The 27320-nt window shown below is 44.8% G+C and overlaps 1 protein-coding gene across 2 annotated transcripts; it reads right to left on the bottom strand.

Moving 5' to 3' along the window:
* Positions 1 to 383: 383 nt before the first annotated feature.
* On the bottom strand, positions 384 to 25092 carry C24H6orf89 (chromosome 24 C6orf89 homolog). 2 transcript variants are annotated; one of them, XM_040536224.1, is made up of 9 exons: positions 25017 to 25092; positions 21111 to 21318; positions 19638 to 19803; positions 16693 to 16812; positions 8207 to 8361; positions 7724 to 7863; positions 6222 to 6348; positions 5452 to 5575; positions 384 to 5045 (listed from the first exon to the last, which is right to left on the bottom strand). In XM_040536224.1, the coding sequence occupies exons 2-9, from the start codon at positions 21297 to 21299 to the stop codon at positions 4960 to 4962; spliced, it is 1107 nt and encodes a 368-aa protein (XP_040392158.1). In that variant the 5' UTR covers positions 21300 to 21318; positions 25017 to 25092; the 3' UTR covers positions 384 to 4959. The 2 variants fall into 2 exon arrangements, with proteins under 2 accessions (XP_040392158.1, XP_040392159.1); XM_040536225.1 differs by lacking the exon at positions 16693 to 16812.
* Positions 25093 to 27320: the final 2228 nt, after the last annotated feature.

The raw sequence follows: 27320 nt of genomic DNA, 5'->3' as shown, positions 1-27320 counted from the left end.
TTGGGTGTCTAACAAAGCTAGCACATTATCCTGGTAGAAGTGGGATCTTTCTCTTCTACTTGCCTGCTTTTATCAGATCTGGAAGAGATTATCATCATCTTCTAACTCCCTGTCAAGGTTTGGCTGAAATAAGCTGAATTGTGAAGGAGTGACAGAGGCTGTTAGCTAGGAAAAAGGAAGGACAGACGTAGCTGTTGCATCACCTTTGCTTAGGGAATCAGGTTAAAACTGGCAAACTGTTTTTAAAGCATTTCTTTTGACATTTTCCAAACAAAATTGTTGCAACTTTTAAGTTAAAATGACATTTCCACAAAGTGCCCTAAAAAGAGGTTAAATAACCCCTCAACAGCTGACACACAACATGACAAAAATCAGAAGAGGGAAAAGGTGCATTAACACTTGCATTTAATTGCAAAAAGTAAAAACTTTTTATTCTTCTTCCCTACATACAAATCTCATTTATTTACATACTTTACAGGCTTTTCCCAAGTATTTACAAAGTTTGCAATATATTAAATTACGACCATCCATAAAATTCTGCATTAATTGCATATTTACATTCTTTTTTTTAATCCACCACTGAATTTATAGTGTACAGCATTGAAACAGTCTTTATGCATATATAGCTTTACTTCCTAGCACCCCTGAGCCTTTATAATATGCCTCCTCTCCCCATAGACAAAGAGAATGCTAAAAATAAATCACCTGTCATTTGTCTGAATCTTCAAAGGAAAGGGGAAGACCAGCATCTCCCTTGTTTAACTCAGCAGGACATTAAATATATCCTTTACGAGAAGTAGTTTCCTGAAGACGAGAATATATAACTCTACGTATAAAATTTAGGAAGAGGAGAAAGTTTGGTTTCCCAGAAGTAAAAGTTCTCCGCACACCCACCGCAAGGCCCACCAAAATGATCTGGCCCCAGAAAGTGCTCAGCTCTGTGGCTCCCAAGGGAACCAAGTGGGAGCCAGAGAACCTGGACCACTGAGCCCAGGATTGGACAGATCCTGCAGACTTCACACTCCAGAGTAGCATTACTGGTGTGAGCAGGAGCATCACCTTGCTGAGATGCTGGCATTCACACCTCTAGGAATGTGCTTTGCCGCTCTCCACCTCATCTCACTCAGGGAGTTCCCACGCTGTGAGCAGGACTGCTGAGAAAGGCGTGCAAGGCTTGCTGCTGGAAAGTCAGGGAGGCCAAGCCAGAAGAGAAGGGAGGTGCTTTGATCCAGTCCTGTTCCTTGCAGTAAAACCAGCTTCCCTGACAGACTATTACAACAAGGAGACTAGCAGGGGAAGTTAACGGCCCAGGATACACAGGAAACTTGACCCTAGAAAGCTCTCCAGAGCACTGCAAAGGGAGTTTGGGGCTGGGATCTGCAGAGCTGCCTCAGAGGAATGTGTGTGCACAATGGCAACGGGGAGAGGAATAAAGACAGAAAAGAATCAACAGAAACTGGCAGCTTGCCCCCCACAGGGGATGCTGATTTCCTGGTACTGAAGAAAACAATACTCCTTTCTCCTCCTTTCAGTTACCCTGAGTTCAGGACTGACTAAGAGCAATGGTCAATGACCCCTGCTTTTGGAAACTAGCTTTAAAACACGATCCTCCTGAGGTCCAGATCACGGGTGGCAGCCCATCTCTCCAGCTTGACAAGCAGAAGAATGACCCCTCCACATCTCCACCCACTAGGTTCTTGGGTAGCACCAGTTTCAGGGTCTCACTAGTGTGATTTCAGAGCAGCTTTGCAGTCTGTGGGATGTCAGGTGTGCAGACATCCTTCTCCCAGCTTAGAGGTAAAGCGCTCTGAAGCATTTAAATAGAGTTTTAAAATGAGGATGCACGCATTTACTGGGCACCCCTCTGAGCTGGCCAGCACGTAAAGGGGGGTATTATGCAAAACAGCACACACACTTGGATACACAAGTGCCAAAGTGAAGCTAGTGGCAAGGGAGACTGTGACGGGACACACACCCTCTGTGACTCATCCAGATCATGTTTGTTGCCACAATGCCTCAACAGCTGAGAAAATAGACACATTCCCCCCAGTTCTACTCAAGACTGAGCAGCTCATTAGGAGTTGCCTAGTTCTCTAGGGAGGTCACAGCCTTTGGTAAGGTTGTGTGAAGCTGAAGCCCCTGATGAGGAAGATGGCCAGTACTCACTTGCAGCCACTTGACCAAGATGTTAAAACCTCTTTTTTTTAATCTTAGTTTTCCCACTTTGGCCTCACCTCTGAGTTGTCCATACCCAGTTCCTTACCCATGTCATAATGCAGAAGGCATTAGCATTACCTTTCTGGCAGCTGATCACAGGAGCTACTCAACATGCTGCACTACAGATTGAGGCTCCACACTTGACAGCAGCAGCTATGGCCAAAATCAGCTCTTTACCAGCAAATAATTGCCCTCCGGTTTCAGTGTAGCATCCAATTCCTTACAGCCCTTAGAAGAAGAAGAGAAAATATACTGGAAGTTTAAAAACAAATGATGTAAACTCCAAAGGGAGTAAGGTTGGGACATATGCAATATATCACCTAGACACAGATCTGGAAACTTATGAAGACACCATAAAGTGCACTTGGAAAGCTGATGTACAAACAGTCCAGATTCACCACCATCTGTCCAACCAGCTGTAACACTCTGAGGAGGGGAGAAGCAATATCTAAAAGCACTTTTGCTTATCAGGCACAAACTTGCTCTAGTGCCCCCCCACCCCCAACCTAAACAGCAGCCTTAAATAGATCCATTTCCTCTGCTATTTCCCAAAGGAGCCAGACAGCCACAATGGCTTAAGTATGACTCACAAAAAGCAGGCATTTCACAGACACTTGAGAATTGTCTCTGCAGCTCTTTTACAAGTTTCATTCAAGGACACTTAGAAGTAACAGCATCACCAAACCACCTATAATCTCAGCAACAAAGGGTCCAAGCAGGTTCTTTCCGTATACATCTCCAACCAAATGAAATGGATCAGGTACAAAAACAGTAGGAGGTGAAGTAACCTTGTCAGTCTTTGACTTTTTGACTTGAGAAGCTGCCAAAGCGTAAATAGCAACAGTCACTAATGTGGGCCCTCTGATGATTCTGCCATCACTAAACTCCCAAATTTCCATTAACTAAGACCCAGGCTTTAAGAAGAGCGAGAGGGGTGGTGCGTGTGTCTTGGCATGTACAGGACTGTGTGTAGTGTCACAAGTCTAAAACACACCCCAAGCATTAACAATACTAACATAAAACTCTTATTAATCCAATTCCCTTTAACAGCTTTGCTACAAATTAAATGTCATCTTCTGTTCTTTTTCAGTCTCTCCCTCTTTGGTTCTACTATATCTGATGTATGTTGGTTCAGTGTCAAGGGCCAAACACACTGACACAGGTGCTGAGGTTGTTCTCATTAGGTTACAGGAGAAAAACAAGCGTTATGCATAGAAATGTTTGTAACGCAGACTAAACTCTCTCAGGCTAAATTCTTTGGAGCAAGAACTGTCCTCTGCCTTATCCTTCTGCAGGAGCCAGACATGGTCATCCAACTTGGCAACTTTTGTCAGTCCTTAATATGATTAGTAAGACATTTGCTCCCATTCGCCTGCTTTTGCTTGAAAGCAAAGGCTGGGTAGACGTTTTTCCAATCAGTCATTTTAAGTGTACCTAAAATATTTACAGAGAAAAAGGTTCTTGCTCCTGAGAACAGAGTTAACTTGCTTTCAAACAAAACCCATTCCAATTTCACAGTAACAAGTGTGAGAGTATGTCCTGAACCCCAGCCCTGGCCTATGAGTTCAGCTTTACACATCTGTAAATGATCTTCAACAGCAGGAACAGACCCAAAGGATCAAACTTGGAAGGGACTGCAGCATCCACAGCCTGCAAATACTGAAACCAAGTCTCTCTCAGGACACTGGATAATGCAGTGCTCAAGCAACAGGAAGCATGCAAAGGCAGCTTGGAAGGAACTCAGGAAAAAATCAAAATTCATCCTGAATACAATGTATCAGATCTCGAAGAAGTTGGTGCAAAAAAGCCAGCGAGAAGGAGATTTTCTGGTGCTCCCGCAGGTACCCCGAGCCAGGAACACAGGCAGTACTTCTCAAAGCAACGAATATATCTGAAAACAGTCATGCAACCCCAGTATCTTAGGTGCACAATCAGAATATGAACTTACAGAAAGCTACTTTGCACCCAGCTCCACCTCCATCCAGAACTACTGCACTCTTGGCACCATGACCACAAAAACTTGCATCGGTGTTTTTATAGGAAAGGAAGTAGGGGAAAAAAAGCACAGTTACTATTTGACTCAACCACAATCTGCTGATAGAGAACAGTAGAAGAGCGATCACAAGACACAAAGAGGCCTGAACAGATTAATTTGGTACAAGAACAATGCTGTGGGTGAGTGCCCCTGCCACTAGGCTGGGAGGCTCGTGTCAGCCCTGAAGCACAGAGCTGAGGCTGGCTTTGCAGGGCACACTGTTGAGGCACACAGCCATGAACGTGATGGAGAGATGGAGCGGAGGTGGGACATATCAATTCCCTTTATAGAGCTAGCCTGCCAACACAGGCTTCAGGCCTCCTCCCCAGGAGGAACGTACACAGAAATGTCACGCACCCCTCCACTCCCAACCTTCTCCCACGAAGATTCAGAAGTGCCATAATCCACAAAGGTGAATCTCATCCTGAGAAACCCCTCTGGTGCTCCTGGAAAAAGCCTTTGCTGCCAGCCCAAGGCTTACCTGAGGGGACAGGGAAGGTCATGAATAGCTTGAGCTTCTCCCAAAATACATCTGAGGAAGGTCAAAGGGTCAGGAAAAGAGTCATTTTTTAACACTGTAAACATGCAAGGTGGCAAAGCTGCCTGCCACAGTTGCCCCAGGTCTATCGCTTTCAAGATGTTGCCTTGGCTTCAAAGCTGAAAATCATCTTGTCCTGGAAGTAGTTCTGTTTTCCCACCCACTGTCCTTAGCTAGCAGCTCCATAACAAACAACCGCCGGCTCTGTCCCTTTGGCCATGAAGCTCATCATCCAGTAATCTGTGCTGGCATAACCTTTGGGAGAAGCAATGAAGACACATTAGATGAATCAATGCCTAATCACTGCTCACATTTCCCATGAAGTGGTGGGGGTATGCAGATGCTCTTTGTGAAGAGCCTGCCCTCTGTGCCACACTGGGTTTGTAACACCTCGCAGAGCATTGTCTTGTTTAACCCCAACTGCCCAGTGCTTGGCATCTCTGAGTAAACCCAACTACCCATTCATCATCTCACAGTATCCAGTTTTTTGTGTTCCAGCCCATGAATTCCCACATTCAGAATAATCACATTTATATCTTGCTGCAAACACTGAAGGCACACACCACCTTCTCAGGTGTCAGCTACGAAAGACCCAGCTGGAGGAAGTCTCCTGGCTTTAACGGATCTCCCATACCCTGCATACTACAGTGCAGATACTCACCCAAATCTCCAGCTTCCAGCTCCACCTTGAACATCTCACAGTGTCCTCTGCACTTGTCCAGAGGTACAACAGTCAGGGTGAGCTGTCCGCTTCCAACAGCAAAAAGGCCATGCAAGCTGTAGCTCTAGGATGAGAGCAGAATATTTCAGAAGCCTTGCCAGACCCTTTTCTCGAGTCTGTCTAATTGAGAGCAAATCACTGCCCTGAAACAAGGTGAGACAGCACAAATCACAGGTTTGCTGCTCCCCCCAGCTACCAGTAGATCATGGCAAAACTCTCCAAGGCAATGCAGGCCCTCCACACCCACAAAACTCACATGAAAACAAAGGAGATCAGGCTAGAAGCACCCATTTCAGTGATGTGTCTCCATGGCAGGTATCTCAGAATGGATGGAACTTACTGCTAGGAACTGCTCCAAAAAAGCACTTCTCAAGTGAATTGTGCCCCATTGCACATACAAATTCCATCCCTTCACCACTACAGAGCAAGGCCAGGACATAAATATGAGTGGAGCTGGGACATCCCATGGGTATTTCTAACTGCCAAGGGAGACGGACGCAGTATACTAGCAGCACAAAACTATACACAACACACCTCCTCCCTCCTTCTGGATGGTACAGCAACTCTGAGATGCCATGTTACACAGGGATGGGAAGAACCGCTACAACTCTGTATCCACTGAACATGTCCTGCAAATCCCCTAAAGGTGTGAAGCTTATGGATGACAACTCACAGACAGGGAAATAATGTGATAGGGATGAATTTCTCACCTTATTCCCCAAATCTGGATGGCGTATGAGAAAGCAACTCTCTAGGGACACTGTCTTGTGGAAAGACAATGAAGAGGAAGTGGGGAAAAATTCCTGCAGAATCTGAGTTCCGTTTACAGATTTGCTCCTAAAAAATAAAAAATCCAACAAGAATAAAACAACCTGTATTAGAGAAAGATCACGTTATGACAATGCTTATATTTAAGTCTACATCCAAGATCAAAATTGCTCACAAACATTTATGCTTGATAAACATGAATGCTGATACACTAGCCCCTTTTTGGAGGGGGAGACTGAGGCAGAGACTAGAGAAGCTAAAAGAGCACAAACATCACTCCTAAGAGCACTATTGGACTTTTCAGCCGATGAACCTGTGCTCCTTCATATCTTCCTTTTAGTACCTGCAGCAGGGCCATATAAACAAGGAACAAACACATTGCCTTGGATACCTAAGAATTTTCCTCCTCTCCTTCCCTCAAAATGATCCAAATTGTCAATCAGCTCCAATAATTACAAAAATGCAGAGAGGTGGCATTGTATGCAACCATAACTGAGACCACATGGCAAGGCAGTGGGGGTGACAGTGGAGGTGGCATGTCCAAGCATATCCTCTAGGCCAGGCAATGTAGCTGGAAAAGGCAGGGTGGGGTCTGTTATTTTTACTGTTCTGTCAAGTGGCTTGACATGATTAATACTGCTATACTTTGATTGTCTGACTACCATTGCTGTGATCAAGAAGTCCGGTGGGTAGATCCCACCTAAGCATTTCAAAAATGCAAAATCCATCATGCCCTTCTTCTCCAAGTCTGTCTGCACAAACCAAACAGGACGCTACCTGGCACATTCGTATCAGCAAAGGAGCAGTCTGCTCCACTACATGTGGCACCTTCCCATGTTACTTCTTATCCACATGAAAAGACTTTGCTAACATGCAGGGCTGCTCCGCAACCTTAGAGAGTTCTGAATTGTTCAGATGTCTTGTAGTCACTCTAAAAGCTGTACCACAGTTAACAGAGGTCCAGGATTAGGCCAGGCTGTTTTTCCTGAATAAGACCAAATACAAATTGCAGGATCCGTTAGTGTTCTGCTACTTCTCAGTGTTTCGCAAAACTCATGGTACCTTTTCTCAGTTGATATTAAGGGTGGAAAATTTTCCAGAGGTTACTAGAAATGTAAACCAGTTGCCACAGGTGATCAGACCACAGCCCAGATGATTAATATATGGCCTAAAGAACAGGACCGAGCAGTCACTGGGATATTTTTGTCTTGAAAGGGGAGCAACACAAGAAGTCCCAGCGCATAACACTCCATTTTTAGTGCACAAGTATTCTGCTCGGATCCAGTCAGCGTCAGCAGGTGGACAGCACCTGTAACCCACACCTTTTCCCCTTCACTCCAGTAAATGTGCAACTTGCAAGCTCCTGCTAACACACACAGGCAAAGCCTGGGTACCCCTGAAGACAGGATATATACATCCATCACATCCTTTATCTTTGACTCACCAGGGAAAGAAAAATGGGAAGCTCTGTCTCGGGAGGCAGCTCCACAGTTCAGATGAATTTTCTTCTATTACAACCTCTGCCAGTTCTGGATCCTGGGACTGAAAGTGCTTTAGTTCTTCATAAGAGAGATGCTGTCCTGTCTTAAACAACACAGAACAACAACAAAACAAAAAAAAAGCTGCGCACCTGGGGTTTCTCCCCTCTCCCATTTCCATCCAACTGAAGAACATCCAAGAGTGACAGCCATCTAGACTGCTAAGTTTTCAACCACAATGATTATTACTCAGAGGAACGACTTGCTAAGGTTGCAGAGAGCTCTCCACCCCCTGATATCTTTAAAATGGGGCTAAATGTATTCTTAGATATATGTTCCACCTGTATAAACAATCTGAGTTTGTGGTTGAAAATACATGGCAGCGTTCTTCAGCTGGTGTTATTCAAGAGCTTGGACTAAGCATCCAGCCTTATGAATCCAGACATTACCTTGATTAGAAAAGGCTGAGACCTCTGGAGTTCTTCTGATAGATCTCCAAAGTCTGTCACAATCTGAAGGCTTTTCACAGAAGAACATGCTGTGCAACTTGCAGGCAGTGTAGAAGTGTTTTGTCTACAACCTGCTGCCCACCAGTCCTGGCATTCTTGGGAGGAAACAAGAGAAATGTGTTTAATAAGACCAAAAACGAAATGGAAAGGAGACAGACTCAAACATAAATTCATTATCCCCAACGTGAAACACTGAGATTACTTATAGCTTCCAATGGCTGTAAGTTACTCAAAAAAAGCAAGCTTCACTGGGGTAGGGAACATTTCCAGCACAGGTTGAAGATGTTGGAGAATTGGCTCATGGTTCGGAGAAATGGGAGAGCTGTATATAAACTCCACTTCTCTGTATATATAAGGCATACAGGCCAAGTTACCCTTTCACTATCAATATGAGGAAGGCAACCACCATATATAGTGCAAATAAGTTGAAACAACTCCACAAGCAATAGAGCAATTCAAAGAGCATTTATGACTGAGACATCCAGAAGACAAAATTACTTTAAGAAAAAAAAAGTATCTCCAAGTTGAAAATAGTAACTCTAATGTGGTTAGTACTGGTGCCATGAGCCCTGCTAAGACATCCCTGAAATCACTACCCTCCCTTTTCTACCTGCATTAACTTAGAAAGACTCTGTCCTGGGCAAAGTTTGCCCAGTCCCTGATGTGCAGATGATGCTGGGAAATGTGGGTTTTCACCAAGATGTGGTGCTGATATATTATTCCTTCATCTCATGCATTGACTTGAAGATAAACTGGGAAGAAAAGTCCCAACATGAGGAAAAACTTTGCAACATATGTAGCTTATTAACTTGACACACAGTCCGCCCACCTTCCTCCTGAACCACACCTATATCTTTCTTAAGTTCCAGAAATCATTGTTACACCACCATCGGCTAAACAGGACTATGGTGAACATTGCATACATCTACTACTTCAAGAATATGAGTTTTACGTGAAACAATTACTTGATGCCTATATCCTGCCTCGCCCCTCCAACTTGCAGCTCTCCCAGCACAGAAGAGTAACCAAACAGTAACCGAATTGACTTGTTCCTGCACTGAACAAACAGGACAAGAGAAGACAATGCTGAATATCCCATGTATTTCTATGTTAAGGCACCTGCAGCCACCAGACTAAAAGGACTTGGCTGTGATTTAGTAGCAGTAACAGCCTTAATCCTATGGGAAGATGTTTAACTTGGGCAGTGGCAACAAACCCACCCAAACACCTGATCTGTCAGAGTGGGTTAGGAACCCAAGGCCCTGGCCACACCTCACATGAGACATCCAGAAATCTTCCCTCATAACAGGCTCACCCGTCCTGTCCAGAGCCAGCACAGCCAGCAAATGTCAAAACAGCTCAGGTCTCCTGGGCATTTGTGCAGGCCACCCATTTGGGAAATAGAGTGAATGGGAAAGAAGAGAAAGAAGGGACAGTGATGCCTGTATGAAAAATAGTTGGGAAACCATGATACAGAGCAGCTCTTCAGGCATGCAGCCTTTGTGTTACTACGATCATGGTTTCCAGCCACACTGACACTCCTGCTCATGGGTCATAATTGATGAACACCACTTAACAGGAAAGCATTTGCTTCATTTTTCCCATCTGGCATCTGCAACATACAAAGAATAACATTATAGAGGGTTTTAGGTTCATCAGGACATAACAACAGAGAGCAGATAGGGATTTGTTTTGCTTTTTTTCCTCTGAATATATCCAACCAACTCACAAATGCTGCATTTCCCACCCTACTGCTGGGATATGGACTGAAAGGGATCAGGACGTAATTCCTAGTCTTTCTGGAAAAAGCATCCCTGTTTTTGAGGAAACGGGTAAAAAGGTAAAACAAAGTGGAAAATCCTTATTGCAAGCAGAAGTCCCATGAGAAACTGTTCCAACGCACTTTCCCTCCCTGTTCACAAGAGAAAAAAGAAAATCTTTGTTCCACTGTCTGCAGAAAGCTTCAATTTTACAACAAAAAAACTCAACTCACAAAAAACAGCTGGTCAGCAACAGGAAACAAAAGGCTGAAAGATCTCTCCAGAGGAGGGGCAGTCACCATGAAGAGAACAAGAAAAAATATCTTATGGTCTGTCACGATACAGAGAGCAACATTACTAAAATTTCTTTCTGTGCAAAATTTAGAAAGTTCATCCCACAGTGTTAAGCCCAGTTGTCCCTACATTTTCTCTCTGGGCTCAGGGCAGTACCCCATAACTGGATGCTAATCAGCTTTGACAGTATAGAGCTTGATTTCTCTTTTGAGCTAGGCTGGTATATTTGCATTCTCAATTGCTTGATTCAGGAGGTTATTTCTTTTCCCTGTGAATAACCCAAGCAGAGCACAGTTGAGACGCATTTCAAATGCCGCAAGTGAGACTGTGGGATTTTTTTTTTTTTTTGTAATTAATCTTTTAGATTTATTGTTGAGGGTGTCAGTCTGTGCACCAGCATGTGTGTGACTGGCATGACAAGTACAGGCAGTGAGAAGGGCCTGCCCTTACCAGGGAGGGAGGGAGGTGAGACTGCACACAGAGCAGAGGGCATGTAACCGCACATTGGGGACCAGAGCAGGAGTTTTACCAAGGATGCTTATTCTCTCTTTTGATTACACTCCCTGCATTCCTTTTACATTACCACCCTGCCCAGACACCCTGGGGGATTATTTTGGTTTAAGTCATGCACACTGTGCGCACGCATAGTTTGCTTGGATATTGAAAAGAAAGATGCACGCTTCATCTCAGTGCAACTATCACGTGCAACTGTCACACGATGGTTCTATCCACTCACATTCAAATGTTAAATTGTTGGGCGTGTGCAATTATCCCTGTGGAGTTTGACTGCAGGAAAGCAGCTGTAGTACTGACACGTACAACTATTCATTACGTGACAGAAGTGTGGGCCAGACCCAATGAACCTCTCCTACACGCCTGTGCTTTCTCACCCCTCTTTGAGGAGCAGCCTTCACTTCGTTACACAGAACCTGTTCTCTGTTGATCACACTCACCTAACACTTGCTTTTATACGTTATTAGCTCTACAGAACAAGAGATGTCTTCTTCCTTGTGTTTGGATAGCTCCTAGCAGAACCAGGGCTGGGGACTTCCAGCTTCTAATGTAGCACAAACAAAGAGATGAAAACTTTCCTTAAAATGCATCTCTGAGTAATGCTGGCAGGAGTTTATAGCTGTACTTTCCATTGTGTAGGGAAATAATTTTCAATTTACAATTAGTTTAAAATGAGTACCCCACCCTATTTGGCCATTTTCACAGAGGATCTCCCAAGCTTCTTGGCTGTCCCCAGATCTACAGAGGGGTGTGTGCACACAGCCCCAGAGATGCTGGGCGTGTACAATCAGATGGGAGGCTAAGAGGTTACTGAGAAGACCCGGCCCTGCTTTTACCCGCTGCAGTGAAGCAGTAAAACTTACAGAAACTTGCCCACATTGACGCGAGACCAGGAGAAGGGCCAGGTCTCTTAACGGACCATATAGAGGGCTAAGTATCAGCCTGATGCCAGTGCAACAAGTTCAGAGGGAAGCCATCTAGCAAGGAAACCTTTTGCTCCAGCATGACACAGGAAGTCAAGGGCTCTTCCTGACCCCAACAAAGTGCTGGAAACAAAATTGCAGAATTGCAGGTGTGGAAGCAGCTTGCTGGCTCTCCAACAAGCTGGTTTGCTTCACAGCACTCAGGCTGAAGAAATCTCTACTAGGCAAGTGACAGCTAAATTTGCACAGGAAGATCTGTTCCAGGGGATGGGGGCCTCTCCCAAGAATTCGCAGCCACCCTAGACCTTCTGCCACCATCACCTACAAAAGAAAGCTTCCCAGAGGACTGTCTAATGTACTAAGCAGCTCCACAACTTGCAAAGGTTGCTTCCAAATCCTCAATTCATCTTTCTGAGCCTGACACACTTCCCTAGACCTCCAACATAATTCGCTGGAGACCAGTTCCAGGAATATATGAACAACTCTAACAAGCCTAGAATGAAATCAGGACTCTCAAGAAAAGACTATACACTGTTCTATACATTGAACTGTCATAAGACATTTCTCTATTCTTTATTGTAAGTCTACTGTACGGCTTGGCTGTACTGTATGGCTGCGAATATTCCATTAACACCCACAACTATTTCAGACCACCCCTCACAGGATCCAACATACCATCAAGAACTACACCTGTAAGCAGGGTGGGTGAGCAGGCAAACCCAAGGGTTCAGAAAAAGCATGACTAACATTGGAGAATTGAAAGGTAGGCTCAGGATGGGGGTGGACTCACCTTGGCCTGGCCCACTGCCTCATTGATGATGCTGCACTTCAGCCACAGTCTTGTTCCTATGTGCTAGATGCAACAACGAGAAGATGCTGATCTCCACATTTGCCATGTTTCCTCACATTTGTCAAAATCAAGGGATTTTCAATGCGGATCTGAAAAGACCCTTAAAAAGGAAGCGGTTAAGACCTCAGTCTACCCTCTGCTGTGACCATACTTTTGCCCTTGGCTAAAAAGACCCTTTATGGATACGCACCTGACAGACAGTAAGATACCTCCTCCATTCATTTTTGTAGCTAAGGCCCAACCACGAGTTAGTTCTTACTGCTGACGCAGGGCAGAGCTTTTTAAAAGACATTCAATCCCAGTTGTAAAATTCCAAGTGATGTAGGGCCCATGAGATCCTCAGTGCTCTGATTTCCAATTACTACCACTACAGAAAAGCTGCAGCTCTTCCTCCATTTGGAAATATCTAGCTTCCAGATGCTGGATTTTACAATGCTGCTTTCCATTATTTTTAGGACAGGGATTTGCAAGGTCTAGCCCTTAACCTTAAAGTGAAGCTGCAGCTCATAATGTACTGTTATTGCTTTGGCAGCCAAAGAATATTACAGGCCAGGTCATCCTTGCTCCTGAGATACAACTAGCCTCTTGTTGCTTTGGGACCACTGCAGGCTTACAGATACTACACTCCTCAGGTAAATAGTTTGCATGTGTTGAGCTATGTCATTGTAGCAGATATACTATAAACTTATCATTGTGCCTCCTTCCCGGACTTTATGGAAAGATAAAACTGTGTTTTAAGAACTCAAAGCCATTTACAGATATCAATTCACGATTACATGTCAAGTCAAATTCAGGCTAAACCAACAGGTTCCTCAGTAAGTTAGAAAGCAACAATCAGGAGTGCTTATTAATTACAGTGTGGAAGTCCCGATTAAGGAAAGCAGCACAGTGGGCTATTAATAATATACCACACAGAGAGTTTCTGTTCCGCACAAGACCCTCACCTCTTTTTCATATTGAACATGTCTGTAGCTCTGACTTTTCTTAACGTATTTATGCCTGTAGAAGTACCTCTCAGTTGGCTTCAGAGCATTTGTAGGAAAAGCTAGCAACAAAATAACAGCTACAAGTAAGCCCATCAATAAACACTTATTTTTGTTCTGGGTAAAAAGTCAACAGCTCAAATAACTACTCGCTCATTTCACTAATGGGTAACGGCTGGTCAAACAACCAAAGGATGATTAGTCAATCTCTAGTAAAGCACAAAAATGACTTTGACCCAACAAGACATTGTGAAATCAAGTCTGCTCAGCCTAGCCCAAGAGAAACTCTCAGACCACTGGGACAAAAGAGCATTACTTCCAGGAGAAATCTGCACAACTGAAGGCAGGCATTAAGCTGTCAGGAAATCCTTCGAAGTCCACTCCAGCCTGCACCTCTGGTTATGTGCCCTAGAAGGCAGCCTGTGCTGCTCTGGCAGTGTCTACGTGAGCAATGTGGCTTGGAGGAACAGCATGCATTTGAAGCAAATCCCTCTCAGTTTCTTTCACTTGCCTGACAGTGACTTGAGTCTGCAAGAGGTCTGACACGCCCATATCACTAGTGCAAACAGAGTTCTGCTAGTCTGCAGAGCTCTGCCTCTGCAAGAGGTCACATATGGCACAATCACTCTTTCCAGGGAAGCAAACCAAAATGAGAATTCACTTGCTCTGCTAATGAGTAAACAAGAAATTCTGGAGACATCCAAATATAAAAGGAAGAGTTTTTAAGGTTCTGGAGTACCGCAATTATTTTGAGCTAGTTTACTGTTAGCAAATCCAAATAAACAGTCCACTGGCTGAATGAAGACCAAAGTAAAGCAGTATTTGAAAACAGTTTGGCACCACCCTACACAACATTATCAGCCTTTTTTTTTTCCCCCCTTTGAACAAGCGACACAGGTGTCTGTCGGTCAGTCTCACGTTACATTATTAAGGGTTGTTTACACACACACACAAATCAGATAAATTAGTAGCTGCACGGGGATGGGAGGGAGCCCTGTCTGCAGCAACCCATGTCACACCTCAAAATGCTCAAGCCCCTGAAGTGGAAACATGAGAGTATGTAAAAACACAAGAGCAAAACAGCTTGAATAGGCCAAAATGCATTTGGTTTAGGAAAAAAAGCAAGATCCATTGTAAGCAAGAGGGGAAGGCTATGCTGGAGGCAGGAAAAAAGGTCAGGTTAGTGATTAGACCACTAAAATGTGCAAGAAGTTGGAAATCAGACCTTGAGTTATGCCCCAAGCAGCTTTCTTGTTCAAACCTTTAATTCAGAGAAGACCCATGTTCCTTGGGCTCATACATCAGTGAACCCAGCAGGTCAGATGCAGCATGGGCTGCAAAACTTGCTGGGAAAAGCAGTCTGAATACTAAGATGCTTAGCCCACAGGGAGCTCAGGAAGCAGAAGATCCCCCCTCAGGTGGGGAAAAAAAAAAAAAAAAGGCACACTGGATGCTCCCTTTCTGCACAGAGCTGAGCCAAGGATAAACATACTTCAGGGCTACAATAAGAGGGGTGGCAATGAACATGAAACAGAGAGAAATCTGGCAGCAGCCGGCCCATCACAGGCTGCCTGCAAAAGGTTAACTGCAAAAAGAAGCCAGAGCCTGGCCAGGCACCAAGGCAAGCCTCAAGCTAAATTGAAGGTGGCCAGCCAAGAGGCAGAGGCTGCTGTCTTCTCCCAGCTGAGCAGCTCCAGTAACCCAGCCTGCTGTGACCCATCCCCACAAATAGCTCTCAGAGGCACATGACAGGCCCCAGGATGTCAGTGACATGCCATTTACAAGGTGTTGCTTAAACACAACTCCTCCAGCAGGGTTCATTTCTCTAAAATAGGTTCTGTATAAAAACCAATAAACATGTTTTTTAGCCATTCTGGTCTATACAGAAGGGAGCTTTTAACATAACTCTTCTCTGAACTGGGGGTAACTTGTACAGGATCACTTTTATAGGTGTGTGTGCTTGCATCTGATTTTTGGGGTGCTGAGCAGTTACTGATCCAGTTGATTTTAAGCTGTGTATTTGGTAAGCGTTGGGTCTCATTACTGAAGCAAAGTGGATTTTCCTTTAGGTCATTACAGGGGTTATTATCAGCACATGAATTGTCAAGTTGTTGGATGAGAGCCAGTTCATTCATCATTGACCAACATGCTTTGTGGAGGTTTTTGAGCTGCAAGGACTTACTGTACTTATCATAGGCAGACATATGAGTTAATGTAAGAGCAACATAAATCCTCATCAATGCTCTGTGCGGTTGGCAGGGAACAGTTACCAACATGACATCAAAATTAATATTTAGATATCAACAAAGCTATAAAGATGTCATACTGTCACAAAAGGAAGAACCACTAATAAATATGTAGAGTGTTCCCCGTTATGGTTTTAAAAGTTCTGTTAAAGAAAGGACAATCCCTTTTCATTTGGCTCATATTACTATATGCTCCAACAGCTCCACTCTCATTATCTTTCCTCCTAACATTTGCAGGAGAGAGGGAAGTACTTGTAGCCTTATTTTGCAGGCACAGAACAGAAACACAGAGGGATTGACTTGTCCATCCCAACCTATTCAGAAAAGAGAAATGAATCCAGATTACACAGGCTCTACTTTCTCTCCTAGGAAGTTTTGCGCTAACCCACAGGCCCAATCAAAATTCTCTGTGTTGCATGCAACAGGTTGAGCCCAGAGGTCTGCAAATCTACAGCCTCCATGGGGAGCAGTGCAACGTGAAGTGCCAAGTTATCCAGCCAAAAGAAACATGCTCACATGATGAGAGGCATTCACCCTTTCCAGAGCAGGCAGCATGACCCAGCACTGGGGTTTTCACAAGCTCTGCGTAAACACAAGCTCAGGAAGAGCAAATGCAAACCACATTTCCGTAGAATTTTTCCCCATCCAAAGGGACCTTGGTTCCCAGCCCTGGGAAAACAGCTGAAAAAGAGGCACAGAGGCCAAACCCAAGAATCTAAGAGTCACCTTTGAAGACACAAAGACTGGGAACATTACTTTTAATATGGGAATTGATACGGAGGAGAAAGAAAGCAAGCAAGCAACAGAACAGAAAGACAGGCAAAGAGGAAATTTACTTTGGACCTAATCCTACAAACCTAATGCAATAGTTGCAGCTTTGTGTGCACTGCTCTTCACCTTGCCTTTGTTGTAACAGCTCAAAGGTCCTCCCACATCCAAAGGCAGACAGACAGCCTTTCTCATCCACAGCACAGTTCCTGGGGTAGAAGGGACCAGGATGAAGGTTAGGAGGAAAGCAGGTCACCCTGAATTGGAGGGAGAGAAGAGCAGCATTCTGTATCCCTGCTTGTCTCAAAGCCCCTCCACCACCCTAGCTTGGGGCTCTGTCACTTGGCAAAACTAGGTGTCCAAACCTGCCCATAAACCTGATTGCTCAGCCCACATCTAGCCATGGAAGATGCTCCAACCTGCAATCCTGTAGACAAGAAAACTTACCCAAAATCTATGCTTCCAGAACAGGCCCAGCAGGGACAGCACAACCCCAGACTGCAGCCCCACACAGGCAGACTGCCCCTGCCTGCCCCAGAGGAAGTAAAATGAGCCACCCACACACACTGTGGCCAGGCTTCATCAAAGCAATGTGGACAGGGGAATTCTGCCAGCACTGCTGGTGGGCCAATATAGCCTCCAAACTGCTAACAGGTGGCTTTCAACATGAATAGCCCAGGCTGGATTTGAACTGGTGTCTGAGCCCAGAAAGCTTCAAGTTTCATCCTCAGCCCCCTCAAAAAATTAATCCAGCAGGTATATACACAAGAACGGAAGAAGAGTACGTACGTTGAGTCCCTTGGCTAGTGTTTTAATTCTGCTGCGCAGACTCTTTGCATGGTGTCTTATTTGCAAATGAAAAATGCTAGACCTGCTTACAAGACCTCCTATCCTCACATTCTTGTCAACGAACAGGACGACAAATGGTAGCATTACCCACTCCCTTCAGGAGACCATAACGCCAAAAGGAAGGGAAAAACATTACATTCTGCAAAAGAAGTAGTGAGAGAGAGATGGAGACCACCCAGCCCAGTCCCATGCCATTCCCTTTATCTATCCCTCATGAATGATTTTACCATGCTCCATCCAGCAGCAAGCAGTCTGACACAAGCACTGCTGGACCAGCACTGGGAAAGGCCTGGTAGCCACAGCTGCTCTCTGAGAAGCCAGGACATGAGGGATCTCCACAGGAATCCAGATGGGGTTCAGCCTGGGTGCTACACTCTCTCATTCAAATAGCCAGACTCTAACTCAGTTTCTTTCTCTGAGGCTAGATCAAAGTTACCTGAGCCATCCCTAGCGATTTTGTTAATTGGGATGTGCCATGGTTTCCACCACCACCTAACACATTGCAGAAACAGAGAGGGAACTGCGTCATCCCCTCTGTACCTCCCCTCCTTTCCTGGAGCTGGCTCACTGCCCACCGTATTGCTAATCACTTCAAAAGATTTCCAGGACTTATGCAGGCATGAGGGATTTTACATGGCTTTACATGGTTTTAAACCAACACCTCAAATCCTGCCTTCCCAGAACCCCTTGTTTTCCCTTGTTCCCTTTGGATGTTTCCCTATTTCCTCTCCAGTCAGATGTTTTTCACATCAGCCCAGGCCTGTTCCTGCTCTTATCTTCACAGCAACATGCTCAAGACTTCCAAAAGCCCCATCCTAAAACTTTCTGCTATCCTGAGGAAACTAATTGGGCTCTCCCCATCCAAGGTGACCCTGCAGCATCTGAAAAAAAGAATCTGACATCTTTCTGAACAAAATTGCACTGAACAAATACAACAGAAGTTTCTGTTGGTTTCCTTCTCCATAGTATAGGAGGGTTCACAAACTCCATAGTATAGAAGTATAGGAGGGTTCACAAACTCATGCCAACACTGAAATGCATGTACTAGATAAGCAGGCTACTCAAGTCAAGTGGCTATAAGAGCCATCCCTTCACCTTTGTTTTTTCCTCCCTGTGAGAGATTCCAATGAATAAGGAAGAAAATGAACAATGGGGGATACCCTGACCAACCCATGCAAACTCAAATCAACAGAAATCACATGTCAGCAGAAGAGAGAGGGAGATGCAGAAAATGCAGAATGGTGCTGGCATTTCAGGGAGCCCTTTTTAGCTACAGCAGGAAGGTCAGAGCTATAACAGAACTCCACAACACAATGAGCTGCAGAAGTTAAATACAAACCACCCAAGAGCATGGACACTAGAGTTTGTTTTTACAGTGAGCCAACAGACGATCAACATTGCGCCACATCCCTGCTCAAAATAATTCACAGCTTTGTCATTACTGACAGTCTTTGTATTTTATCAGAGAGGCAGAGCCCATGCTTATGCCACTTGCCAGCCTAAGTCAATGGAAATGATTAACTGAGAATGAGAAACATTCAAACTTTCCATTTCTATTATGCCAGTCTAGTAACATCTGTCATGTTCCTTTCCCATGATGGGACCATCTCATTATGAAGTTATCTAGCTTCCTCACACACATTACGCTTAACATTACTTCAACTGCTATAAACACTGTAGGCTCTCAAGCCCACAGTTCTTTCCTAGTATGCCACTTTTTAAAAAACACTTTTCCTTAAACCTAGGTCACATGTTGAGGTTTCTACACCCTGTTCACAAATATGAAGACAAACTGTTTTTGCCTGCTTACTCAGAAAGAAAGGTGACATTTATCCAGCATAGCTATCACACTACAGTTCCCAGAACTGCGAAGATTTTTAGAGAAAAGAGAACTCTTGTGGAAGATAAAAATGTGTTAAAAGCAAGGAAGAGGGTGCAAGAAGAAAATGATGAATTTAAGAGAAAATATGCCTCGGCACCAGTGAATAGAAGGGAAAGTACCCTAGCTAGAATTCAGGATGCTGTTTTTAAGTACCATGGTAGGGGAAGAGAAAATCATGGTGCCATGCCAATACCACATTTGTTATTTGGTGTCTAAGGAGACACTCAAGTGATTCGCATGGCTGGTATTTAACTTGGTATTTCTTTCTAGGGTTATGTTACAGCAGAAAAATCATTTCCTTACTCTCAGGCATGTACTTCTTAGCCATAGGTAGAGAGAGCAGTCGGAGGTGACCGATGAGGGAGCCCCAGGAATGGGCTCTGGAGAGTGGAGCTTCAGGTGGCAGCAGGCTGTACGGCTGGATCACGAAGTAAACGGTTAGCAAGACCAATCCCAGCATGAGCAGGCCCTGTGAGAGAAAATAGCCGTGTAATTAATTATATTGCAGTGACCTGATGTGTTTTCAGAACAGGACACACCTTCTGGCTGTTATCAAAGAGCTGTGGCTGTGCGCTGTAAGATGAACACTCAAATTTTTCACTGTGGCTCCTCACTCAACTGCAATTCTATTTACATACACAGAGGGTTGTCACCCAGTTTCATTGTTAGAGCAGCTCCAAAGATGAAGTAAAGCAGCCTTCAAATCAGACCCATGCAGCTCCATTCATTTATTTTAGCACTGTGAATAATCCAGCACCAGTGCAAGAATGATCTACAGATGGTTTCAATTCCTCCCACCTAACCAAATAAAAGCTTGCACTTCCACCATGCCTCTTACACAAGGTTTTCAAAGCCTTTTGTAAACATCCGCCAAGCCTTGAAACACTTCGGCAGCGCTGGTGCCAGCTCCCTCCCCTGTAACAGAACCCTTAATAATAAACCCTTAAAAATAAGCCTTAAGGAGATTACATTATGCATTTCTCCCCCTCGGCCAAAGTCAGAGTGAATCAACAGCAAAAACAAGAACAGAAGCTGAAAGTTCAAACTTCCAGTTTCTTGTTCTCCTGACTCATTTTTACATCTTTTATATGATGGAGGGAAGACAGAAGGGATGGATTTTTTTTCTGAGTAGAAACCATTGTGATGATTTTGCAAAGACAACACTAAAACACTCTGGAATACTATATCAGTAGGAAGGTTTACATACTTGTAATATCTCCAAGCTACCTAAGAGAATGGAATCCTTTTACCCACTCTGTAACGCTTTTTACAACGTCTTCTAGCTATGGTCCTCAAAATATTTTTCTGTCATCAAGCACCATGGCAGTTGATTCATTTTATAGACTAGAAGGAGAATAAAGATAGGTGGAAGGTCATGACAGGGTCAGAAAAAGAACTTGGATGTCTTCATTAGTCAACCCTGAACTTTAAGAATCTCCTTCCTTCCTCACATTTCCACTGTGTGTGCTGACACTTGGAATCAATGCCTGAAAAAAAAAAAAAATCCAAAGGCTTTGTTCTTCAATAATCTAAGGAAAGGGAGGTGTTGACATATTCAACTTTCAATTCATATGAGCAATTCCAAATCTTGGTCAGCTGTCTTCTTTTTTTCAAATCAAATTCTGGGAGGAAGGAAGGAAGCTACACTTAACAGTTTTTTGAATAAAGGACTCTGAAAAATTAATCAGGAAAACGCAATGGGAAACAAAAGGCTCAGGTGCCAAAAGAGAAATTCAGATCCTCAAATAGCCTGTGCATGCACAAAAGACACCTTACCTTGTAGACAGCCACTAAGATAGGGTAGCGTGGAGGTCCCCTTTGGGGTTCATTTCTTTCCAAGAGCTGCTTGATGAATTTCTCAATGGCTTTTTCTGACATCCCACACTGGTGGCCAGTCTGTCTCACTAGATCAATTGTCTCTGATAGCTTGTCATAGATGCTGAGGTCAGTGGCTGAAAGCTCCATGGCCTCTGATGAAAAATCCCTGTGGAAAGATTTGATATATTAACAGAAAACATACCCCAGTCATTCAGCTCAACACCAGCATGTGCAAAGAGATCCCAGGAACACCAGAATGTCTAGACAAGAAGGAAGGCTTCTCTGGAGCACGCCCATTCACTGACAAAGACACAACATTAGCTGCAATCCTAATAATCTCTGGTAGTGCAGTATCTCCAGAGGAACAAAAGAATATGTAAAATTTCCTGACAACAGAAAAAACAGTAGAGATTCACATTATGTAAATGAACAAAACTTCCCAGAAATCACTGAAAGTTCATTTATTCATCTGTTCCAAATGAATCTGTCCCATAAAGTGTTGTTCACCAAGTATGAAAGCCAGCAAGACAAAGTTGATCATCACACAGCGTAGCCAAGCAAAGCTCTCCTGCACTGTAATTGTAGTCACTTATTTTAATGTAGATTTCTTTTCATTAAATCCCCTGTCAGCAACTAAGTACGGAACAGGGAAACGAGCAGTATGTGCAGGGCAAAGTTCGACAGTTTACAATTTGTTTAAATTTTTGCAACCTAATGTCCAGGCCAACTGATTATTGAGTAACAGTTACAAGATAGCAGCATGGTCTGCAGGCAAAAAGAAAACTCTTGCATTCCTCTGAAAGGTTGCCTTCAGGTCATTCTTATACTTAAATGCAATGTAACTAAAACTGCAGTAAGAACTGCATTGTGAACTCAGGACAGAGACAAAATGGCATTTGATAGCAAATTACTTTCCATCCTGAAGTTTCAACAGGGAAGCCTGTAAGAACACACCTATGAGCAATCAACATTAAAACACCAAAAAAGTGGTTCTTCTACCACTCCCCCTGCCTGCCACAAAGGATGAGCCTTACAATATCAAGAGCAGCAGATCGTGCTGAAGAAAAGATACAAAGAAATAGCAGAACAAGGAAATAGCAGGCAGTGTGAGAATCCCATTGTTCCAGACATTTAGCCTTGACAAAACACTGCTGAGGGAAAGAGTACTCTTTCTGTGAGGTCTTGCTTTGCCTCTTGTTTCTGAGATGGGAAAACTCTAACCTGGATCAAACCAACACTTCTCCTCGAGAGTCACAGTTTAGGGCATTTAGGGCATTGCCCTGAAAGCACAGGCTGAGAACCATCACAGAGAAACTCAAGGAGCTCGACCAATATATCCAGCTCACAGCTGAAAATGGAAATCAGGCCCCCAACCCCCTTTTGCTTTATGTACTACCTGACATCAGTAACAGCTCACAAATCCAGTGTGCTGCTTCACCTAGTGCGCTGCTTCACCCAGTGCATCACCTTGCCCTGCTAAGTCTGTTGCTGTACTGCAATAATCACCTAACTTCACACAGGTTTTCTCTGCATGTGCCTCACAGTACTTCCTGCATTTTAAAAACACGGGTCCATTTTGCTCACTTGAGAACAAGCTGACAAGCAGTGAGGAACATGTTATTTAAACTTAGATTGGTTCTGCTGTAACCCATCCTGGCAGCACCCACAGGACAAATCAACCGTAAATGTATGTATGTATGTATATACCATGAAGTAAGATCATCTTGTTGGCAACCAAACTTGAAATCTGATTTGCCTTTCAAGAATTGGCTGACAGTTCTCCCCCTAAACCCTGGGTTTCTAAAAGTCAGAACTCAAGCAATGACATTTCTAATGATTTTCTGCAATGGTAAGGTGTAGTTCGGTGGGGGGAAGAAAAAAAAAATTTCAACATTACTACCAGCTTCAGCAACTACTTCTTTCTCCCAGGATCAAGTCCCTGTTCTGCTCTTTGTACATTTATGTGGTCACACGGTGAATCAGGAAAATTATCTGGCTGAAAAACAACCCATATTTGTTTAGTCAGCAACTGCCTAATCATCCAACTCAAGTAGTTAATGTCAGATGTTACTTTAACATTAGTGTCATATATCTGATTTCAGCCCTAGAAACAACAAAAGAGTAAAATGTCAATTTGAAACCAAACACCAAGCATGCAAGGAGAACACGTTGCACTACGCTGCCAGGTTAATTAGTTCTTGGCCCTATTCTGCCACCTTTCCTAGCATTCTATGCAAATATTTGTCCCAGATTTTACTACCCGAGCAGCTTCATGGGCTGGCAAAGCTATTCCAAGGCAGGTTTGATTAATATCTCATTATGGAACATAAGCTCTCCAAGGCAGGGACCTTTTCTTCTGGTCTGTAAAGCACTTGGCATGTACTTGGTTCTATAAAAACAATACATTGCTTTACTAACTCTTTCATTTATGTAATACCCCAATTCATAAAAGAAGCAAGAGCCAGCACATCTGCATGGTATTAAATCCCCTTTTTTTTTCCAGCTTTTAGAATTACACTGGTTGCCTTGACACTACAATTGGTGTGCTAAATGGTCTGAAAGGTTACCTAGCTTCCTCTTTCACTCCCATGTGCCAAAGCTTTTTTGCATGTGAAGCTTTCCCATGCTGAATTCCAGCAGATCCAGTGAGCTTCCTCTGTGTGCAGAATCTCTCGAGTCACTTAAAACTATTATCCCTACAGACATGCTGTCAAACATGATGGTTTCCCCCTTTTCAAATAGCAGAAGCATCCTACTATACTAAAATGCTGAGACACAAATGTAGAGGTGGGGAGAACTAAGATGTATTCAGCTCTGAGCAAGTATGTTTGAGGACAATGCCTGTAAGTCACAGGCAGTCATTTAAAAACCCTGTATAGTTTGTTGACAGATTCAACAGTAATACACGTTCTCAGCTAGGAAATAAGGCATTATCCTAAGACACTGCTTTGAGAACAGATGGCTTCAATAATAATAATAATAATAACAATACATTATATTCCTTCCCATCAGCACAATAAGACTAACAAAATAATAACAAGAGACTACTGTATCCACTTAGATGTTACACAATGAGTCGGTCCACACAGCAACCTCTCAGAGGCAGGCATTTTAAGCTAGAGAACTCATATGGTTAGTGCTATTTTTTATGAACTCCACCAACCCAAGAGGAATAAGCAGCCCCTCTCTGCTGGCCAATCCTCAAACAGAATTAGCAGCAGATCTTGGCCTGAAAGGTTTCCATTCATGCACCCGGTCTGAGCAGCAAACTCTATGCAGGGCTTTGCAGAGAATATGCTCTGCCTCCATGGCATACACCGGAGCGTTTGGACTGAGGCTTTAAAAAGACAAATATTTAGAAAGAAATGCTATTAGAGAAGTCTTTAAATGGGAACAGCTGTTTGCATTGCTAATGCCATCTGGTAAACCTCAAACAGCAATATACGAGAAAAATTTTAATCTGCTTTAACATCATTTCTGCTGCCCCCTGTACAGGGGGGAAGGGGAGGGGGCGGTGGGGAGCCTTGGCCTACAAGCTCCCCGCCCTCTCCGGGAAGGAGCCTGCATCCCACCGCCACGGTAATACGTTATCGCCCTTATTTATTTCTAAGAACCTCCGTCCAGGTTTTAACAAATAAACAAACAGAAGCAGAAATCACCCCAAGCCCCACAACCAGGAGCCGGGGGGCGGGGGGGGGCGCCTTCGCGTCTCAGGCTAGCCCCTCGGGCCCAGGGGAGCCTCCTCCGGCCCGCCCGGGCCACGACCACCGGAGGGGGCTGAGGGCCCGCTCGCCCAGCGCAGGGCCCTCGCCCCAGAGCTCCTGGCACCCCACTGCCCACCCCGCCTGCCGCCCCCTGCCTCACCCGCTGTCCCGCTCCGCCGCCCGGCTCCGGGCTCCTCCCGCCCGCAGTGGAGGCGGGCCGAGGGGCCGGGCCGCTGCTTCCTGCTTCCGGCTCGGCCTAGCACCGCCGGGGGGAGCCCCTCTGGCTGCCCCGGGCCCCCGGCGCCAGTCAGAGCCCACGGCGCGCTGAGAGCCCCCAGGCACCTCAGGACAGTCCCCAGCACCCACCGGGGCCCAGTTCCCCCTGAGACCGCCCACCCAGCACCCACTTGAGACCAAAACCACCCTGAGGCCCCCCCAGCACACTGAGAACCCCCAACGATCTTAAGACCCTCCCACACCCACCGGACTTCGCAGCACCCCCGAGACACGCCACAGCCAACAACCTGCCCGAAAATCCCGATCACCCCCTTTGCGTTCCTCCGCCTGATGTCGCAGCACTCCCAAGACCCTCCTCCAACCCCAAGCATCTCTGATCCCTGCTTTAAACCCTGCCTTCTCAGCACCCACTGCGACGTTGTCCTCACAGCCACCCAAAACACCTCCCCAGCAGCCCCGGGCCCTGCTGAAATCAGTCCCGTCAGTCCCGGTTCGCCTCCTCCTCCTGCTGGGCTGCTTCCATGCTTCCCGTGGGGATGCATCCAGTGCCCCCGTGTGCCCCACCTACCCCTATAGGGACACAGATGCCCGTGGTGTCCTCTTGTTGGATGGCAAATACCGTGCGTGTTAGGGGCTGTGTAGCCTTGTCCATCCCTGCAGCTAAAGCAAGGGGTGTTAACCCCAGATGGGGGGGCGGAATGATGCTATTGCCCTAATATTTGTGGGAAAGGCTTCAAGGAGTAAAGGGCTGGGACACGGAGCAAGCAGAGGTCCCCAGTGCCATCCCCAGCATCAAAAGCTTGGAAAAAAGTGGGAGAAAGGGATTTCAGCCTCACCCTGTGAGCTTCACAGGTGCAAGCTTCAGTCCTCAACCGTGACTGAATGCAGTTTCAGAACCATTTCCTGGATGTGGCTGTGACAAGTGATTCTGGTATCTCTATAGCTCTCTGGTCCCTTTTCAGTCTTGTTTAAGTTCTTGGCCTCAACAACTTCCTGCAGTGATGAATTCTGCAGTTTAATTAAACATTGTGAGAAGAAGGACATCCTCTTATCAGGTTTGAATTTCCTGCCTTTCCAATCCCAGCTTGTAAAGTGGGAAGGTCTCCACATCCAGATTTCAAAAGGACTAGAGTGAAATTCTTGGGGATGCTGCCGGGCGTGGGCAAGCAAATGCTGTTTTTGCTTGCCTCAGTTTCCCCATCCACAAGAGTGAAGTTGTGAACCTCTTTTAGAAAGAGTTTTGAGGCTTTCAGCCATGAAGAGAAGGGAGGGGAGGGGCGGGGAAGGGCGAGAGGAGAGGAGAGAGGAGAGGAGAGGAGAGGAGAGGAGAGGAGAGGAGAGGAGAGGAGAGAGAAGAGAAGAGAAGAAAGAGAATAGAAGAGAATGAGAAGAGAAAGGAGAAGAAGAGAAGAGAACAGAAGAGAAGAGAAGAGAAGAGAAGAGAAGAGAAGAAGTGAAGAGAAGAGAAGAGAAGAGAAGAGAAATGAAGAGAAGAGAAGAGAAGAGAAGAGAAAGGAGAGGAGAGAGAAGAGAAGAGAAGAGGAAGAGAAGAGAAGAGAAGAGAAGAGAAAGGAGAAGAAGAGAAGAGAACAGAAGAGAAGAGAAGAGAAGAGAAGAGAAGAGAAGAGAAGAGAAGAGAAGAGAAGAGAAGAGAAGAGAAGAGAAGAGAAGAGAAGAGAAGAGAAGAGAAGAGAAGAGAAGAGAAGAGAAAGGAGAGGAGAGGAGAGAGAAGAGAAGAAGAGAAGAGAAGAGAAGAGAAGAGAAGAAGAGAAGAGAAGAGAAGAGAAGAGAAGAGAAGAGAAGAGAAGAGAAGAGAAGAGAAGAGAAGAGAAGAGAAGAGAAGAGAAGAGAAGAGAAGAGAAGAGAAGAGAAGAGAAGAGAAGAGAAGAGAAGCTGCTATTTTGAGTTTGCCACTTTTCCTGTTTTGGTCTAGTTTTTATCTGCAAACCAGAATACAACAACTTGTCAACACAAAACAATGGCAAACAGATAATTTGGCAAGGGGCCAGCTAAACCTGGCAACTGGTGCACCAAAAGTTTATGCCAATTTGTCCCAACTTGTCAGGATCGCATCATGTTTCTCTGCTTTCAAGGTGCACACAACAAAGCGACATTGTGGTAGATGCCTGATGACTTGGGGCTGGTGAATGAGATCTGCATTATTAATTTAACTTGGGTGGCTCCTCTATTGCTGGTGAGGTGCCTTGAGGAATTACGGGAATTATGC

The sequence above is a fragment of the Cygnus olor genome, chromosome 24 (assembly GCF_009769625.2).
Source record: "Cygnus olor isolate bCygOlo1 chromosome 24, bCygOlo1.pri.v2, whole genome shotgun sequence".
In the NCBI taxonomy this organism is placed as follows: Eukaryota; Metazoa; Chordata; class Aves; order Anseriformes; family Anatidae; genus Cygnus; species Cygnus olor.
The sequence above is the reverse complement of the archived record's forward strand: the minus strand, read 5'-3'. Positions and strand labels throughout refer to the sequence as shown.